Source organism: Podarcis raffonei, chromosome 5 (genome assembly GCF_027172205.1).
Source record: "Podarcis raffonei isolate rPodRaf1 chromosome 5, rPodRaf1.pri, whole genome shotgun sequence".
Taxonomy (NCBI): Eukaryota; Metazoa; Chordata; class Lepidosauria; order Squamata; family Lacertidae; genus Podarcis; species Podarcis raffonei.
Genome location: NC_070606.1, coordinates 86,848,410 through 86,866,192, shown reverse-complemented (window position 1 = coordinate 86,866,192; position 17,783 = coordinate 86,848,410). Strand labels below are relative to the sequence as shown.

The following is a 17,783-nucleotide window of genomic DNA, read 5'->3' as shown; positions in this document are numbered from 1 at the left end:
GATACTTAGTTTAAAGTACTGTAGTTTCCTCTGACTCCTTGCAGTGGTGCTGCATTCATTGTGCAGACAGAAGCCAAAATCAACACAGTCTTGAGGCCTGTGCAGAATTCCAGTTGAACCGAGTTTATCAGTAACAATTCCTCCATCTGTATGTTATCAGAGAGGTATGGGGGAAAGCCACAGGAAGCAGCTCCCGCAGAGCTAAAGAAACACATGTATTGGCCCTTAGTAGCTGATAAAATCCCCGTTATGTATTCAGTAAAGCTGTTTCTGCATGTTTTCCTTTCCAGCATTATTTACCAGCGAGCTGCTGAGGCAAGAACAGGCCAAACTTAATGAAGCAAGGAAAATTTCTGTAGTAAATGTGAATCCCACCAACATTCGTCCTCATAGTGACACACCAGAGATCCGAAAGTACAAGAAGCGCTTCAATTCTGAAATCCTTTGTGCTGCTCTGTGGGGTAATCTGTTAATTATCTCATTGAATAGCAGAAATGCCGTCTGCATGTTAAGATTTATTTTGGTGCTTTTTAAGCGAGGCTCTGGCATAATACCAGGAGCTGAGGGGGTAGAAGCAAAACATTCTCTACTTAAGGTAGGGTGCTAAATAGCAGCTCTAGACACCTTTTTCCTGGGGTTGCTATCATGGCACCTGTGGATTCAGTGCCACTCTTGAAGACTTCTTCTGGGGTTCTTGAAGCCTCAACACCATCCCCACTTGAAAAGTACAGAGAGCTGATGAAGGAAGCTGAAAGTGTACGGCTCCTTTCCATCTCCCTGTGCTTTTGAAGGCTCAGATAGGCACCTGAGAGCATAGGAGGGAAAGAGGAGACATCTGGGGTACTGCAGGAGGAGAGAGAGAGAATGAGAATGGGGACATCCCCTGCCAGACAACCATCAAATCACATCTACCATCTGCTCCATTGACTGAATCATTTAAAAAAACTCAGATTGGGTGTTTTCCAGCACTGCCATAGTGTAGATGCATGACTCAGGCCCAGATTCTTATGGATCCTCACAGTTTCCACAAGAGATCCCCCAAAATCACCATCAAGTCACAGGTCACCTCTTTCTATGCAGATGTGCTCTGTGATTTGTTGGTGACTTTGCTGTCCTATATAGAAATAATTATGATCTATGGGAATCCATGCCTTGGACCAGTGTTTTTATGGTGCTGGCAAGAGGAGATGGGAGCCTGATTCCCTGGATAGCAGGGAATCATTGTGAGTAAGTGAAGTCAGAGGTAAGGAGAGGGTTCAAATAGCCCCATGTGGGGAGGGGTTCACAGGGCTTTGCGGGCAAGGCCTATCCCACTCTGGTGACCATGTCTCCCACCTTCTGAATGTTAAGAGTGTGTCATAAATGCCAATAGATCTCCTCTACCAGTGAACCAGTCAAGGCCCCAACCCTGTGAAGGAGGTCTGTGCACATCCATCACCATCTAAAACTCTCTGAGCACAAACACGGTGGGGGAGCATGGCTGCTGGGCTTGTCATTGGCAAAAGACAGGTCTAGCCCACATAATCCCTCATCCCTTCAACATGTGAGAGGTTTCCAACCTTCATTGGGAGCCCTTGGTTGATTCCTTTTAATGTTCACTAAAAATGTCTCCATTCTCCTTAATTTCATCCGCTTCCTCTGCTTCCTCATTGTTCAGGTGTGAACTTACTGGTGGGAACAGAGAACGGGCTCATGCTGTTGGACCGCAGCGGGCAAGGGAAGGTGTACAACCTGATCAACAGGAGGCGGTTCCAACAGATGGACGTGCTAGAAGGACTCAATGTCCTTGTAACAATCTCAGGTATAGCTGTGAGCCTGCATCAGTGTTTCATTTTACTATTGGTTTCTGACAGCCCAGGCTCTAAGTGCAGGGCACACACAGGGGGAGGAGAAGAAGGAAGGTCCTGCTGTGCAAATGAAATTTGTTCTGCTCATGCAATGATTTAGCTGAATATCACCCTCATTTTTTTATTTATTAAACTTGTTAGTTATTTGTTTAAAAACGAAGTTATGTAAAAATGCATCATAATATAGATACATTCACACAAAAACGCTTGCAAGCCACAAAAATATACAAACACTGCCACCCCCAGTAACAGCAGCAGAAAGCTTTAGCAGCATGCTAATAGCAAAACAACATATTCATGGTTCACCCAAAGCTTGGGGGAAATGTTTGGGTTTTTTTAACCTGGTGCCAAAAAGATGTCAGTGAAGGTGCCCGGTGGACCTCAGTGAAAAGAGTATTCCATAAACGGAGCCACAACAGAAAAGGCCTTCTTCCTTGTCATCACCTGAACATCTTTTTTTTAAATGCCCTAAGCGCACTGACTTTTAGTGCTCAGTTACGGCAATTACTTAAACATATTTTTGCATCGATATTATTCTTTACAGTTGTCTGTAATTTTCAGCCAACAGAGGTTGGCATGCTTGCATACGTTTCCATGCTTCACCTAACACAGATTTCTCTTTTTAAAACCCACCCTTCCATCTGAAAGGCCTTACCTCCAGACAGACAGTTAACAGTAATACCGATGAGCTCAATTATAAGATGTTTTAGCATATAGGAAGACAACAGGAACGCATGCAGTAATTAGCTTCATTCATATGGTTTCGGTTTAGGTTCAAGATTAAAGTTCCAATTAATATTTCCAAAATTAGCTTTCCTCAACAGAAAAGAATGCAATAGACAAGCTGGCATCAGACAATGTATGGATAGGATAAATGGCATAAAAAGCCCCGTGTAGCTGTATTAGCATCCGAGTTGATCCAATGATGGATTGTATCTTTATCGGTTCCATGTTTCAACAGGAAAGAAGAACAAGCTACGAGTTTATTATCTTTCATGGTTGAGAAACAGAATATTACACAATGATCCTGAAGTAGAAAAGAAGCAAGGCTGGATCACTGTAGGAGATTTGGAAGGCTGCATACATTACAAAGTTGGTAAGCACAAGACCATATGCATAAGTGCAGTCTCACACTAGCAGGAAGCTGTCTTAATGCTACGCATGCCTGCTGGTCAAAGGCGCTTGGGGACTCTGAATATCCTTGTGCTGATTCCTGCTATTCCCACAGGCAGACTGAGGTGTAAAGAGTCAGCCTTCATTGCACAGTCAACAACAGTGAATATTGCACAAAATGCTTGGTGCCTCTTTTCTTTATTACCTTTTGATGGCACTAAATCAACCATGGAGAAAATAGTTATGCCTAAGCAGGACTTCAACTATGCTCAGAGTGGGAGGTATGGTGTTGTCTAACCATCCCTGGGCTTATTTGATAGTGGAACAGGCCCCAGCATATATTAATGTGGTCCACAAGTTCACCCCATCTGATTTTTTATGAATATTGCATGGATTGGGCATACATATAGAATCACAGAATTTTAGAGTCAGAAGGGACCCCTGTAAGTATCTAGTCCAGTTCCCTTCATTGCAGGAATCTCAACTAGATCATACATGACAGATGGCCATCCAACCTCTGCTTAAAACCCTCCAAGGAAGGAGAGTCCACCTTTCATGGGAGTCTGTTCCAATGTTGAACAGCTCTTATGGTCAGAAAGTTCTTCCTGGTGTTTAGTCGGAATCTTTTCTTGTAACTTGAATCCTTTGGTTCGGGTCCTGGCCTCTGGAGCAGGAGAAAACAAACTTGCTCCATCCTCCATGTGACAGCCCTTTATTAATATTAAATATTTGAAGATAGTTATTATATCTCACCTCAATCTCTCAGCATTGGACTGGTGGTCATTCATGGACTTTTGCTGCAGTGTGATGTCCGATACACAGATGTGAAGTGGGGCCAACAATGGGATGAGCAGGGATCATCCATCTTTCCGGCTACTCCTAGGCTGTATACAGTTAATGTCTGAATAGGACTAAAGGGCAATATCATTCAAGAAGCTAATAAACCAGTGTTTCGTTTTCTTCTAGATGTTCAGAAACCATTTCCCTCATGTATAACACAACTAGATTTGGGGGAGCCCTAAATCAAGAGTGACTCCACTAACAGTTGTTTTCTAAGAACTATAGTTTCGAAACTAGTAGGTTTTTCCAGGCTTAAACCAGCTACAGTGAAAAATATGTATATTGAAGGGAAAGCATCTAATTAAATGAAGTTCCATTGGATGGCTCACACATACAAATTTATCACTTGCTGAGTCCAGCACTAGCTGGCTCTTAGCACATGTGAATAAGCGAAGAAAGTCAACCACCAGCTAGAGCTTTGTATTGCTTCACATCATCTGAAAGGCAAAGCTTTTCAAGCTAATCAGTTTGTATATTCAGCTGCCAGTCACCAAGTGTTCATGTATGGATTCTTATATTCACCTTATATATGAGGCAGTTTTGTGCCTAATGTTTCCCAGTGGACATAACTAATATAAGACTCCCATATGCTTTTAGTACCAGAATAAGAATTTGCACAAATGTCAGCTATATCATATCAAAAGCTGGGTAGTAGCCAGTGTGCTCCCGTAACGGTATGAAATCCCCTGTGATCCAGCAGTGAAATAAATTATTTTTCCTGGTATTGGATGGCAAATAAGGGTGTGTTTATTGCCATGGTCCTAAATGCTTACATTTAAAAATATTACTTGAAGTCTTTAATTTTATGTATATTCACTCAACACAATTAAGTTATTGAGGTTATGCTTCTTGATTAATTGTTCTTTGTTGAAAAGTACTAGAGAATATCTGTGAAAACGGAACATTGCAAAAGCTTTAATGCTTAAGAAAGAAAAACATACCATGCAATCATATTCCTTTTGGCTTAGCTGGCTAAAATCTGGTAGATCAAAATTTGAATCAAATGTCCTCTGTTATATGTAGATGATTAATAAATTTTACTTAACAAATACTATATTTTCAACTTGGCATTTAAAGAAAGTTTTGAAGTATCACAGTCCTAGCTTAAAATATTTATTTATTCATTTATTTATTACAAGGATAGTAGGGAAGGGTCACATTGCCATATTATTCATCTCAAATCCTGTGAGGTTAGTTTCCTCCCAGACACGCATGCTCTTTCCAAAATACCTGCACTTGCGTTGGTGGTGGTGAGTCTCTTCCGAACTACTGTCGTAATTGGAAGCATGAGTGCCACCATCGTTAATTTGCTGCAGTGGTCGTGTGGCAGCCATGCTGTGTCACATACATGCAAGCAAACACAAGATGGCTGCCCCTGTAGCTAGAAAGCACCATCCAGAACTATGAAGAACCTCAAATCAGTCCAAACTATCAGGGGAATTTGCCATTTGGCCTGTTCTTAAAGACAATACTTCTACTGACAATATGGTTTCAGCAGCTCTCCCTTGAGATTAAATCATTCGGTTTTGTCTTGAGTGAATTGGATGTTTTAAAAATTTAGTTTTATTTCAATTTTAGTGAAATATGAGAGAATCAAGTTCTTGGTGATTGCCTTAAAGAATGCTGTAGAGATATATGCTTGGGCTCCTAAACCATATCACAAGTTTATGGCATTTAAGGTATGTTTTGTGTTGTTACAAAAATATTAGCATTATTCATACATTTGTTCATGTTTTTTATCACAGATAAGAAAATCTGTCATTCACTTCTGTTATCTATTCATCTGTGGCATAACAAGGAACTTAACCTATATCTCTCTGTGTGGCAAACCTCTGCAAAATTATTAGAGCTGGTTCTCATTCCCATGTTAGACATACCAGCATATTCACAAAGACCACAGATTGTTATGAACCAGTTCAGATGTGTTTATAGAACAACAACATCCTGGTGCCCGCCAGATGTTTGGGACGACAACTCCCATCAGCATAGAGGGCTTGGGCTTATGAAAGTTGCAGTTGAAAACATCTGGAAAGATCCAGGTTGGGGAAGGCTGGACTAGAGCCACTGTGTGGTGCATAAATAAAATCACATCAATCTACCCTGACAACCAGGTGGGCCTGTCCTGCCAATGGGCCTACAAGTCTATGAGGAATCTCAACTAAAGCATCCATGACAGATGGCCATCCAACCTCTGCTTAAAAACCTCAGAGGGAGTCCATTCCACTGTCAAAACAGCTTTCTGTCAGAAAGTTCTTCCTGGTATTTAGTCGGAATCTCCTTTCTTCTAACTTGAAGCCATTGGTTCAGTTCCCAGGAGAAAACAAGCTTGTTCCATCTGACAGCCCTTTAGATATTTGAAGATGGCTATCGTATGTCCTCTCAGTCTCCTCTTATCCAGGCTAAACATGCCCAACTCCCTCAACTGTTCCTCATCAAGACTTGGTTTCCAGACCCGTGATCATCTTGGTCACCTCTGCACATGTTCCAGCTTGTCAGTATCCTTCTTAAATTGTGGCACCTAGATGTAATTTCTACATTCCAGTCATAAGTCTCACCCCACCAGATTTCAGTAATGCCTACCAGGTCATATTTGCCACTCTGTACTAAAATCTCCAGCTCATCTCGCTTGTTTCCCATACTCTGCATTTGTGTAGAGAGAAATGAAACCACAAGTCGTTCCCTCCAGTTGCTTCCTTCTTGTAGTTTCCTGCCCTTTAGCAGGTTTCTGGAGCACCACCTCAGCTTCCTGTGCATCAATGAAGCTATAATCCCCACTGCCGTGTGCTCTTTTGTCATCAGTATTGTTTTCTCCCTGCCCTCATGATTTAGTGTAATCTCCAGATCAACTTTGTAAGACACGTAGCAAACACATTTTTGCCAACCGCTGTGAGATGCAACTCATCTCTTACCAAAAGTCTTTCCTTAAGGAAGCGGACACCATGCTCCAAGAAGCCAAACCTTTCCTGATGCGCAGCCAGTGGTTTACTTCCAGTATTTTCCTCTCTTTTCCCGGGCCACAACCTTCAACAGAAATGAGTGATGAAAAAGCCACCTGTGTCCCAAGACCCTTCAGCCTCCTACACAGTCTCATAATCCCTTGCTATACGTTGAATGCTGTGTCTGGCAATATTGTTGCACCCACATGAATCAGAAGGAAGAGGTTGTGGTCAGCGGGTTTCATAAGACTTGGCAACTTCTGTGTCATAATGTGGATTTTTGCACTTGGGAGACAGCATACCTCCTGGGACATCCTGTTACCTCCACACACAGCTACCTCTGTCAGCTGCCATCACCACATAGCTCTTCCTCCTCCGGGAGTGGCAGATATCGTTCTGAATGCTGTACCTCCCACAGCCCCCTCTGTGTGTTCTGAGGTCTGCAACTGCTGTCCTTGTTCCTCTGGCCCAGAATCGGTGTCCAAGGTGAGGGCATGGAATCGATTTTGCAACTTCAGTGACACAGCATGGCTCCTGACAGTCCTGCTTCTGTGTGTCCCGTTCCTCCAGGGGTTCGTCTCCTGCAATGGGTGATCTTCCTCCTCCTCCCTAGTGACACCCCCACTCCTACATCACTCTGTTCCAGGACAGTCCATTCTGCTCTAGCGAGAAATTCCTCATCTTGCCTGATAGCTTGGATAGGTGTGCCTCACCACACAAGAGCCAGTGTGGTGTAGTAGTTAAGAGCAGTAGACTCATAATCTGGGGAACCGGGTTCGCTTCCCCGCTCCTCCACATGCAGCTGCTGGGTGACCTTGGGCCAGTCACACTTCTCTGAAGTCTCTCAGCCCCACTCACCTCACAGAGTGTTTGTTGTGGAGGAGGAATGGAAAGGAGAATGTTAGCCGCTTTGAGACTCCTTAAAGGGAGTGAAAGGTGGGATATCAAATCCAAACTCTTCTTCTTCTTCTCAAAGTGCTGTACTTTCTCTTCCAGCAAGGCAGCCAGCTTGCACTTCCTGCTGGTGTAGTTTTGCTCATTCTCAGGCAGGAAGATAAACATGGCACAGAGTTACAGTTCCCTGAAGAAGCTCCCTCATCGTCCATGTCTCTTGGTTTTGTGTATACCGTGAGACAGCACTCCGGGCCTTCTCCTCAAATTGTCCTCGCAATTGCCCCTGTTTGCAAGTCTTGGTTATGAGTTTCCAGAGGCTGCAGTCAGCTAAATAGAATTGCCGCTGGCTGCTAACTTCTCCCCCAAGTCACTTCCTCATTCAGCTTGCCTTCCTCTCAGCAGTAGTACCTCCCCCTCAGACCATGTGCTCTAGGAGAGCAGACAGCCACAAACCAAAACAGCTCAGACAACCAACCAGCCTTATTCCCAAAGACACAACCTCTCTCTTCAGTTTCCTCCACTGGTCATTCGCAGTCGCCCCTGTTTACAAGTCCCAGTCGCAAGCTCCTGGTCACAAGCTTCACCACAATTTCACTCAGATTTAACCCTGTTTTACTGTGTGTTGGGTTCCAGCCCTGATGCTTCCTAACAGTTTTATTTTTTTTACTTAAATGCAAATATTAAAAAAATCCTACTGAAATAGGCATGCTGGCAAAAAGGGTTAATCCAGGGTTTGGATACAAGATTCAGAGGGTTCTAATGTCCATCTCAAAGAAGAGGTGAGCTTTACAAATCTTGAATTCTTTGAAACTTGAATTAAATTCAAAATCAGGGATTTATTCCTGGATTATCCCTCTCCCAGCCGTCCTTGCAATCACCACCACCCCTTTCAAATTCCATTCACAAGCTGGGCTGGTAGCACCAACAATTGGAGTGGTACAGCCACAGGGAGAGGGAAGTCTCTCACTTCTAATCCCGCCTGGTGCTTTGTGCATTGCGTCAGAGCGTACCAGGACAAAAGCCCCCAGGTTCACTTGGGAAATGTAGCTTTCTGCTGCTTAAAAATTAAAAGGCCAAACATTCCACTGACACTTTGCATCTTCTTGTAAGATACCAACAGGTGAAGAGCTAAATCAATGCCCTAAATGTGTGAAAGATAACCTAGACAGCAAAAGCAACAAGGACACATTTTTAAACAGCAAATATAAAATACTCTTGTTCTTACCATAGCATGCTGTGCATTTATTTCATTTCCCCCCCCCCATACCACAAAATTGACTAAGGGGGTTTTAAAAGTCTTTTGCAGATCTCCAGCACAAACCATTGCTTGTTGACCTCACAGTAGAAGAAGGTCAGAGGTTAAAAGTCATCTTTGGATCGCACACTGGCTTCCATGTTATCGATGTGGATTCGGGGAATTCATATGATATCTATATACCATCTCATGTGAGTCTGAGGCAGCATGGTGGTGCTCTGCAAACTTGATTATACAGTATGTATAATGTCTATTGAAACAGGGTCCTTGTTAAATTTCCTTTTTGGTGGGCACACCGTAATGCGTAATTTGGTGAGTTTCTCACATTGCTGAGGAGAGGGCTGCTATGCTATGAGTTGTCCAGGAACCCGCATGTTGTATGGGCTAAATCTGTTTATGGGTTGGTAGCAAACGTTGGTTTGACAGTTTTCTAAGAGAAGTTGGCAAATGCTGAAGAGAGCTGGTCTTTCTTTGTTGTCCAGTAAACTTGATTTAATGCTGATTTTGGGGGGGTTCTGTTGTGTACGCAGATTCAGGGCAATATCACACCTCACGCCATTGTCATCTTGCCCAAAACGGATGGAATGGAGATGCTTGTGTGCTATGAGGACGAAGGAGTGTACGTTAATACCTATGGACGCATAACGAAAGACGTGGTACTCCAGTGGGGAGAAATGCCCACTTCAGTGGGTATGTCAGTTCTTCCTCTTCTCCTTAGCTGTCAATAAATTCAGTGTGAAGTGAGAATCCTCAGCTGCAGTTGGCTATTTTCCTAGATAATGTAGTCCTCTGCGTTTCCTGTGATGAAACCATCTGTGGCTTGAGCTTCCAGCCTTAGGACATAATCTATTACACATGGTAACTTCCTGCCAGGTGTGGCACATGGTAAAAGCTGCCTTGGCCCAAATGTTTTCAGTAAGAACGGGTTGCCATTTGCTTGTTTTCTTTCAGCCTACATCCACTCCAATCAAATAATGGGCTGGGGCGAGAAAGCGATTGAGATACGATCGGTGGAGACTGGGCATTTGGACGGAGTATTCATGCACAAGCGTGCTCAGCGGCTAAAATTTCTATGTGAAAGAAACGATAAGGTAGGTCTGATCTCAGAGCTGCACAGAGAATGATCTGGAAACAACTGATGGGAGAGCATTTGATGCCCCTTGTAAAAGCAATGTGGTCAAGCCATTAATAATGCTTTTAACACCTACGCTGAGACAAAAAAACACACACAAGATAAGATGTGACATAACAAATAAGCAAAATGTGTGAATGAATGAGGAAATGAAACACATCCCATTTACAAGTTCATATGATGATTTTACAGTTTAATGGATCAGGATGTTTCCTTCCCAAACAGGTATTTTTCGCCTCGGTGAGATCTGGAGGAAGTAGTCAAGTTTTTTTCATGACACTCAACAGAAATTCCATGATGAACTGGTAACAAAAGGGCCCTCGGGTGCTGACTTTGACACCAAGATTTTTTTAAGTTTGAAGAGCATTGGAACGTGTGGACTAGCACTGTAGAGGCAGGTGAAGAAGATAATTGTGGAACACGTTGCTTCCTTCTGTGAACACACTCGCACTCACACAGACACGCTCCAAGAATACGACACACCTTTCTTGTTGTGGTTTAGGAATGGAGGTTTCCTCAAGGTCACAAGAATGCAACACTGTATTTTGGCAGAGATGGACAAATGCGCAAGAGGTTTAGCAGAATAAATCTCTTGGAAGTCTTCAGTTGAAACTGTGATAGAGCTGTGGGTCACACAATTTCATTTTGTTTTTTAAACATTTTCCTTGTCCCTCTATTTGTACAAATGGGGACAGATCTAAGTGTCAAGCAGAGTCTCTGTTTTTAATTTTGTCTGCCTGCTAGCATCAAATATATAGTATGTTGTAAGGTTACCAATTAAAACTGGTGAGAGACAGCACAATAAATGTATCATTTTATCTTTGTGTTGGGAGGCTTTAACCATAGAGATGGTTAACTTTTGTAAAATCTTTTGCCTTTTCCAACATTTCTGTGTTAGTTTTGCAAACAGGTCGACAAATTTCAAACGAGAGAATGAATTCGATCCCCCCCCCCCCGAAGCCTTCCTTTTGGGAAATCTATTCTAAATGGCTAACCGACTAGCCTTAGATTATTATACAGTCAAGGTACAAGTATATTTTTCTTGTCAACCTGTCAGTCTATACTTCAGTATGGATCTTCATATAATGGTGCTCATTGAGAGAAAAAGCAGTGCCATCCTTGGCAATCATTCCCAACTTTGGCCTTAGCATTTTCTTGCCTTTCTCTAAAGCTGTAATACGGAAAGTCTCACAATAAAATTGCAGGTTGAGAAACGAATTGAACTAGAGCAAGATTCTGAAGATGGGCTGGAAAGTGTACCTAACTGCATCCAACTTGAATGCATTGAGCCTAGGCCCAGCCTACTCTGTACAGTTGTACTTTGCTTTTGGGGGAAGGGGCGGGGATGATCCTTGTAGATACTGGTGTGTGTTTTTTCCCTTCATGAAAATCTCCAGGAGCCAACAGCATTTAATCCTTTGGAAGACGGAAGCCCCAACTGTTGATGGACATTCGCCCACTTCCTTGTCTGATGGTGTCCTGTTTTCCGAATATGAAAAAACTTCATGAGATCTTCATCCCGTGGTGCAAAGAATAGGAACATTGCAAAAGTGAGAGATAGCAGATTGGAAGGACAGTTTTGTTGGCCTAGAACCTGACACTTAGATTCATCTTTCTGCCCATCCCTCTTTGCTGCCCACCTATATAGTGAACATCAATGTGTGTGCAGATGTATGTATTTAGTTTGGGTTAACCTGTGTCCTTATATGCTTTGTTTGAATTATTTCCAGTTTTAAGGAAGTTATGTGCAACATTTCTACTATCGCCAAGCATGGATTCCCCATTAGTCTATGGATGTAACATAATTGGATCTGTGTTGCTGTTTTTAACCTACCTCATTTTATTTTTGTTTCAATTAGCTTTTCCTCATTAGCTCCAGCAGACACCCAGGGAGTTTGACTGGCCAGCTTCAAAGTATTAAACAAGAACAGTGTCTTAAGTAATTAGCAGTGTTTGGCCAGTTCAGGCCTCTTTAAAAAAGCAGAAAAGGACTCTCCTGCTGCCTTCTTCCAGTTTTTCCGTCAGTGGTTCCACAGTTCCCGTTGTACAGGCCAGCTGATGCCGCCAATGGCCACAATATGCATTGGCTGCCAGCAGATTTGTAATAGGGTTAGAATCATGCCAATGTACGGCTGGCATGAACCAGAGCCATGTTGCGGAAGCCGCCATAATTCGCCCAATCGCGGCGGCTCAGAAAGAGTTGCTATAACTGTGCCAATCCCAGGGGCTGTGTGTACAGCCCCCACATGAAGACATGATTCCGGCTGGCTTGCCACAATCTTCCTTTGTGTGTTCAACCTGAAGGGAGCCCACGTCGGTCCCCTACCCCATGCCCTACCTCACTACCTAATGATACACTGGTGTATCAGGCTAAGTTTGCTTCTCTGTAGGAGTTGAGCCCAGTTGGAGTCCTGCTATGATGCAGCTATCCAAGACTGCCTGCTTGAACAGTGCACCCTTGTCTTGCTTCTTATGCCAATTTCCCTTTAAGATCTCCTTGTGTTTGGTGGCTCTCCCCAAAAAGAAATGGGGCAGGGAGAATCATTGGCATCCATCTTTGCAGAAAGATATCGTTTTTGTTTCAAGCCCAGGAGTGAGGCTGCTAAGCTGGTTCCAGCCACTTGCTCCCCATTACATTCACAAAATGGTAATAATTAAGAGTTGTCTCCAAAGCTGTTCCTACACAGAGTAGACCCATTAAATTTAATAGACATGGCTAACTTCAGTCCATTAATTTCAGTGGGTCTGCTTTGCATAAAACTTAGTTGGATGCAACCAACTGGATTTTTATTTTTGCGTCTGGAATCTGCAGCCCTCTTTCATTAACCTCTAAGCAACAAATTACTAATTTACAGTCTAAGTAAATATTTCCATTAGCTAACTTAATAAGCCTAATCTATGCATAATGAAAATGAGTAACCTCAAACAATACACTTTGACCCCATTGTTTTTTCAAAGCCTTTCCTTCCAGCACAGACAAGTGTTCATCCTGTGGTCTCGCTTGCTGCTCTTGCAACGCAAGTGGCCTATTTTCCGCACCTTCCCTCCTGATAAAGCTTTTACCAAATGAATTGATGGCTGAATATTAGTTGACTCTGTTCACAACACTGGGATTTATGCAGACCCCACCAGAAGGCTAGTGCAGAGAATTGCAACACTGGGCACATGTTTATGTTGCCATCTTACTGACTCCTTTACATAGGTTAACAAGAACACAACCGGGTGACAGTTTAATTATTTAAGAGTTTAATTATTTGAGCTCTGATCTTTGACCAGTCTTTTTTCTCCAGTTCCCACTCCCAGCACATATGAAAGAAAATATTCTAGTTCTTTCCACATTTCTAGTATCCCAATGAGTAATTCGTATTAATCCTTTGTATTCTGACAGGTCATGTACCATCTGCCCATCAATTCATAACAATTTTCTCTTACTGTCGTTGTCAATGAAAATCTATGTGTGTTTTTTGCCAATTAAATTTTTTATTGAATTTCACCATTTTGTTTAACAAACTGACATCAAATTTAGCATCAAATTTAATACACTTTTAAAAGTTGACTCCCCGCCCTTCTTCCGTGGTGTTTTTATTCTCAACCTTTTATGCTGCATTATGCTTCTATCTATTCCACAATTCCTTCATTACAATTAGAATTACTTTTCTTCCGTAGCTCATATTTCAGTCCTGCCCGCGATTCAATTTAACGTGATATTTTCCAAATTGTCCAAATAAGGGTCTCATTCTTCCATGTGAAATTCATCACTTGATCTCTTCTCTTGCTCTCACCTTTGCCATTTCCACGTAGTCCATTGTTTTCCAGAGGTATTCCCAGACTTCCACTGGAATATTCTCTCCAATGTTTTGTGCCTCTTTTATCATGTAATCCTTGATCATTTTGCTTGCCCTTTTCTGAACCCTGTTGGAGGTGCAGTATCCTTTTAGAGGTTAGGCATGCAGAACTGTACACAGCTGTGCTGACACAATCAATTTATATCACAGCCTTATGATAGTGGCAGTTTAATTTTCAGTTATTTTCCCCATTAGTGTGTGTGTGAAGTTAGACTTCATTTTGCCCCAATCTACATTTGGTGTGGGACACGGGTGGCGCTGTGGGTTAAACCACAGAGCCTGGGGCTTGCCAATCAGAAGGTCGGCGGTTTGAATCCCCGTGATGGGGTGAGCTCCCATTGCTCTGTCCCAGCTCCTGCCAACCTAGTAGTTCGAAAGCACGTCAAAGTGCAAGTAGATAAATAGGTACCACTCCGGCGGGAAGGTAAATGGTGTTTCCATGCACTGCTCTGGTTCGCCAGAAGCGGCTTAGTCATGCTGGCCACATGACCTGGAAGCTGTATGCCGGCTCCCTCCCCACAACCCCAGAGTCGTCTGCAACTGGACCTAATGGTCAGGGGTCCCTTTACCTTTACCTTTACATTTGGTGTACACTGAATCATATTGTCCAGTTTACTGCCCATTCACTCACATTGGAGCGCCTCACAATCCCTTGAACAATCCACTCCTTATTTTCCCTGCAGTCATGAACACACAGAAGGGGAGCAGTGCCATGTGTTGACTGTGCCCCTCTAGACCAAGGTCTGAAGGGGGAACCGCCTGCACTTGTGGCAGGAGTTGCATGAAGTAGACTAGGCTGCCTTTCAGACCTTTGCGAGGTGGTTGGAGGTCAGAGGGCCATAGCTGGCCACTGGAATGGTGGGAACATGAATTGTCAGTGGCCTCCTGATCTCCCTCCACACGTCAGTGCTCTACACAGAGTTCTAGATACGTTTTAGCACAAGAACCTCGAAATTGACAAAAGCCAGGTGTGTCCATAAACTAGACACTTAAACCTGCAAAGGTGGTGGTGGAACCCAGGAGACATCTGCCACTACAGCGTGATACATTTCAAGATTTGTATGCCGCTTAGTCATCAAAACCTTTTAAGTGGTATACATGAAACAATATGAGATATACATTTAAAATACCTATTAAATCGGATGCTAAAAGCAAGTTGTTCAAAATGTAAGTAAGCAAATAAATACATCAAAAAATAAAACAGCATGTCAAAATCACATGTTTGGATAGGCTTGCCCTAACAAACGTGTTTTTAGGGAGTGCCAGAAGCAGGCACCTGCCTAATAACATCAGTGAACAGGAAATTCCATAGCATATCGGAAACATTGATCCCTTGTAAGTGCAAATCAAACATTATGTGACACTTATCAAAGTACCAGATGTGCAGATCAAAGCTGTCTAGTGGGCATATATGGGGTAAGGGGATCCTTCAAGTTTTGATTTGTGTTTTTTTTCTGGAGGCAATTCTATACCTTAGTTAAACTGATAGAGCAGAGTTTGGCAATATGCCCAAGCTTTTATGCACATTTCAAACCTAGAGTTACTACTGAAGTATCAGAAGCCTCTCACATCTTACTAGTCCAGAACAATCTATCTTGGTAACAACAACAACAACATGGCAGTTACTGGTCAAAATGGGATGCTTTCAGAGAAAGTGCTCTGAGTGATCTGTCCTTTTCTTGTTCATTATCAACTTAACTTATTTTAATTATTAAGGCATAAATTTCTGTGGCACCAAAGGGAAAGAAATCTTTTCAAAGCTGTGCACATAAAATTGAAAGTTAAAAACATAAAAAGGCAAAGATCAGAAGAACATAAAAATTGGGTCACGTGGCCGGGTAAGCTTGCGTAATAAATTATAATAATAAGCTGGCATCTAAAGCTAAACACGGGATTGCTGTCTAATACACAAATGCAATGCATTCCACCGGTGGGTTTTTCCTAGAAAAATAGATGCCAGGACTGACCAGGAAGTTGTTACAGTAAGTGTCACACTTTTTTACAACAAAAAACAATGTACCCTTCAGTACCCCCTGGAAAAAAAGCACTGCATTCCACAATATAGGCCTTACTGCTCCACTGCTCCTTGTGGCTGCCATAGTGGACAGTTAGCAAGGCTTCTCCAGCAGATCTCAAAGAATGGTCTGGGGTGTCTGGAGAAAGGCAATCTTCGAGGTAGGCTATTCCCAAATTCTTTAGGGCTTTATGTGCAAACAGCAACACCTTAGGTTTGGCCTGGTAGCATATTGACTTACAGCAGTCCAGGGTTCCTTGATATTTAGAGACTTGAGGATATCTTTTTTCTGAGCACCAAGAGCCATGGATAGATCGCTCCTATGGGAGTGTCTTAAGGCTTGAAACCCTTCTTTTTCTCCCCAAAACACCATTGGCCTTTCACAACTTTCCATGCAAAAGAAGTTCAAACCAATGAAGCTACAACGCCTGGGCAAAAACTCTTTGACTTGGGTCAGTTTTAAACTACTGCCTCTTTAGCTGGCTTCTTCTGTTCCCTATATGCTCCTTGTGTTTCTTCCTACTGCTGTAATGAGAGGACCACATTGGGGGGGGGACACATCTATTCAGTACATCAAATTGAGCAATAACATTTCCAACTCAGTCAAGCCACTACTTGTAACTGCTGGGGACTGGTAGGATGAGTAAGAACAAGCTTCATGGCTAATGGCAGCTGCCACCAGCTCTTTTATGTCTTTGCTGTGGTTACCTTTTGAACCGGAAGCTTCTTATTAAATTATGTTGAAAACTTGAACCGCCTGCCTGTTATATATTTCTTTCTTTCCTTAATCGGTGAGTTTCAAATACACCATTTTAAATAACTTTTGATGGGAACCTTTAGGTTGTTTGCAACCATCTGTTTTTATACCATTTGTAGAATTTCTCTGAGGAGAACAGAAGCTTAAATGTTCTTTTTCTGTGTTCCGCTTGCAAAAGTCGTAACTTTGTGATACAGAGGGCAGGGATGGGGAGAAATTCGATTCCGTTTCCACTTAAAAGCCAAACCTCCCTAATTCTGTCTTCCGGAAACAACACACAAAACTAAAAGCAGCCCTTCTTCAAAATTCACTCTTTAATTTTTTCAATGCAATTCTCCAAGCAATGTACAGTGGTACCTCTGGTTAATTCATTCCAGAGGTCCGTTCCTAATCTGAAACCATTCTTAACCTGAGGTACCACTTTAGTTAATGGGGCCTCCCACTGCCGCCGCATGATTTCTGTTCTCATCCTGAGGTAAAGTTCTTAACCCGAGATAATACTTCCGGGTTAGCGGAGTCTGTAACCTGAAGTGTTTGTAACCCGAGGTACCACTGTATACAAAAATGTATAGGTTAGTGAAAATAGCATACAGAATGCATTGCATTGTCAAAAAAATGTGTTTGGCATATGGAAGAAGTGTATTAGGAGATAATTCACACTCAAATGCTGACAAATTTTAATGGGGACTTTTTTTTGGGTGGGGGAATCCACAATGATGTGGAAATCTGGAGAACTGAACATAAAATTGGAAAAATGAGAAACTGGTGGCTTATCCACTTTCTCTCGTCCTGCTGCTTCCCCCCAGGAAAACTGCTCTTTAGCACTCAGTTGGAGCAAACAGCAATTTGGATTTTCTCTGGATTTACCGGTACATTTGCTCCGATTCGTCCCTAAAGAGTGGGTTTTCCCTGGGAAAGGAGTGGGGCAAGGGGGAATCCACTCAAACCCATGCCTAGAAAGAAGCACAAGGCAAGCAGGACACCATGGACCCATGCTTTCTAGGCATAAGACCAGTGGAAGAGTAGACGAGCCCCGAGAGAAACCATCACTAATGGAGACTCAGACTTGCCCATTACATGAGTCACTTGTATCATCTCACAGGCTAAATTGAGAGAATGGACAGTCATGGTTAACATCGTCTCTCTCTCC

At 42.7% G+C, this 17,783-nt stretch overlaps 1 protein-coding gene across 6 annotated transcripts in view; it reads left to right on the top strand.

The window, feature by feature from the left end:
• The window catches only part of TNIK (TRAF2 and NCK interacting kinase), a 287,359-nt gene extending 270,730 nt beyond the window's left edge, over positions 1–16,629 (top strand). For all 6 annotated transcript variants that reach the window (XM_053390548.1, XM_053390547.1, XM_053390549.1 and 3 more), the window contains 8 exons: positions 291–461; positions 1,658–1,801; positions 2,809–2,943; positions 5,379–5,479; positions 8,927–9,076; positions 9,416–9,575; positions 9,837–9,976; positions 10,243–16,629. In XM_053390548.1, the coding sequence (XP_053246523.1) occupies positions 291–461; positions 1,658–1,801; positions 2,809–2,943; positions 5,379–5,479; positions 8,927–9,076; positions 9,416–9,575; positions 9,837–9,976; positions 10,243–10,326 (1,085 nt within the window). In that variant the 3' untranslated portion in view covers positions 10,327–16,629. The remainder of the gene's footprint in view (positions 1–290; positions 462–1,657; positions 1,802–2,808; positions 2,944–5,378; positions 5,480–8,926; positions 9,077–9,415; positions 9,576–9,836; positions 9,977–10,242) is intronic.
• The last annotated feature ends 1,154 nt before the right edge of the window (positions 16,630–17,783 follow it).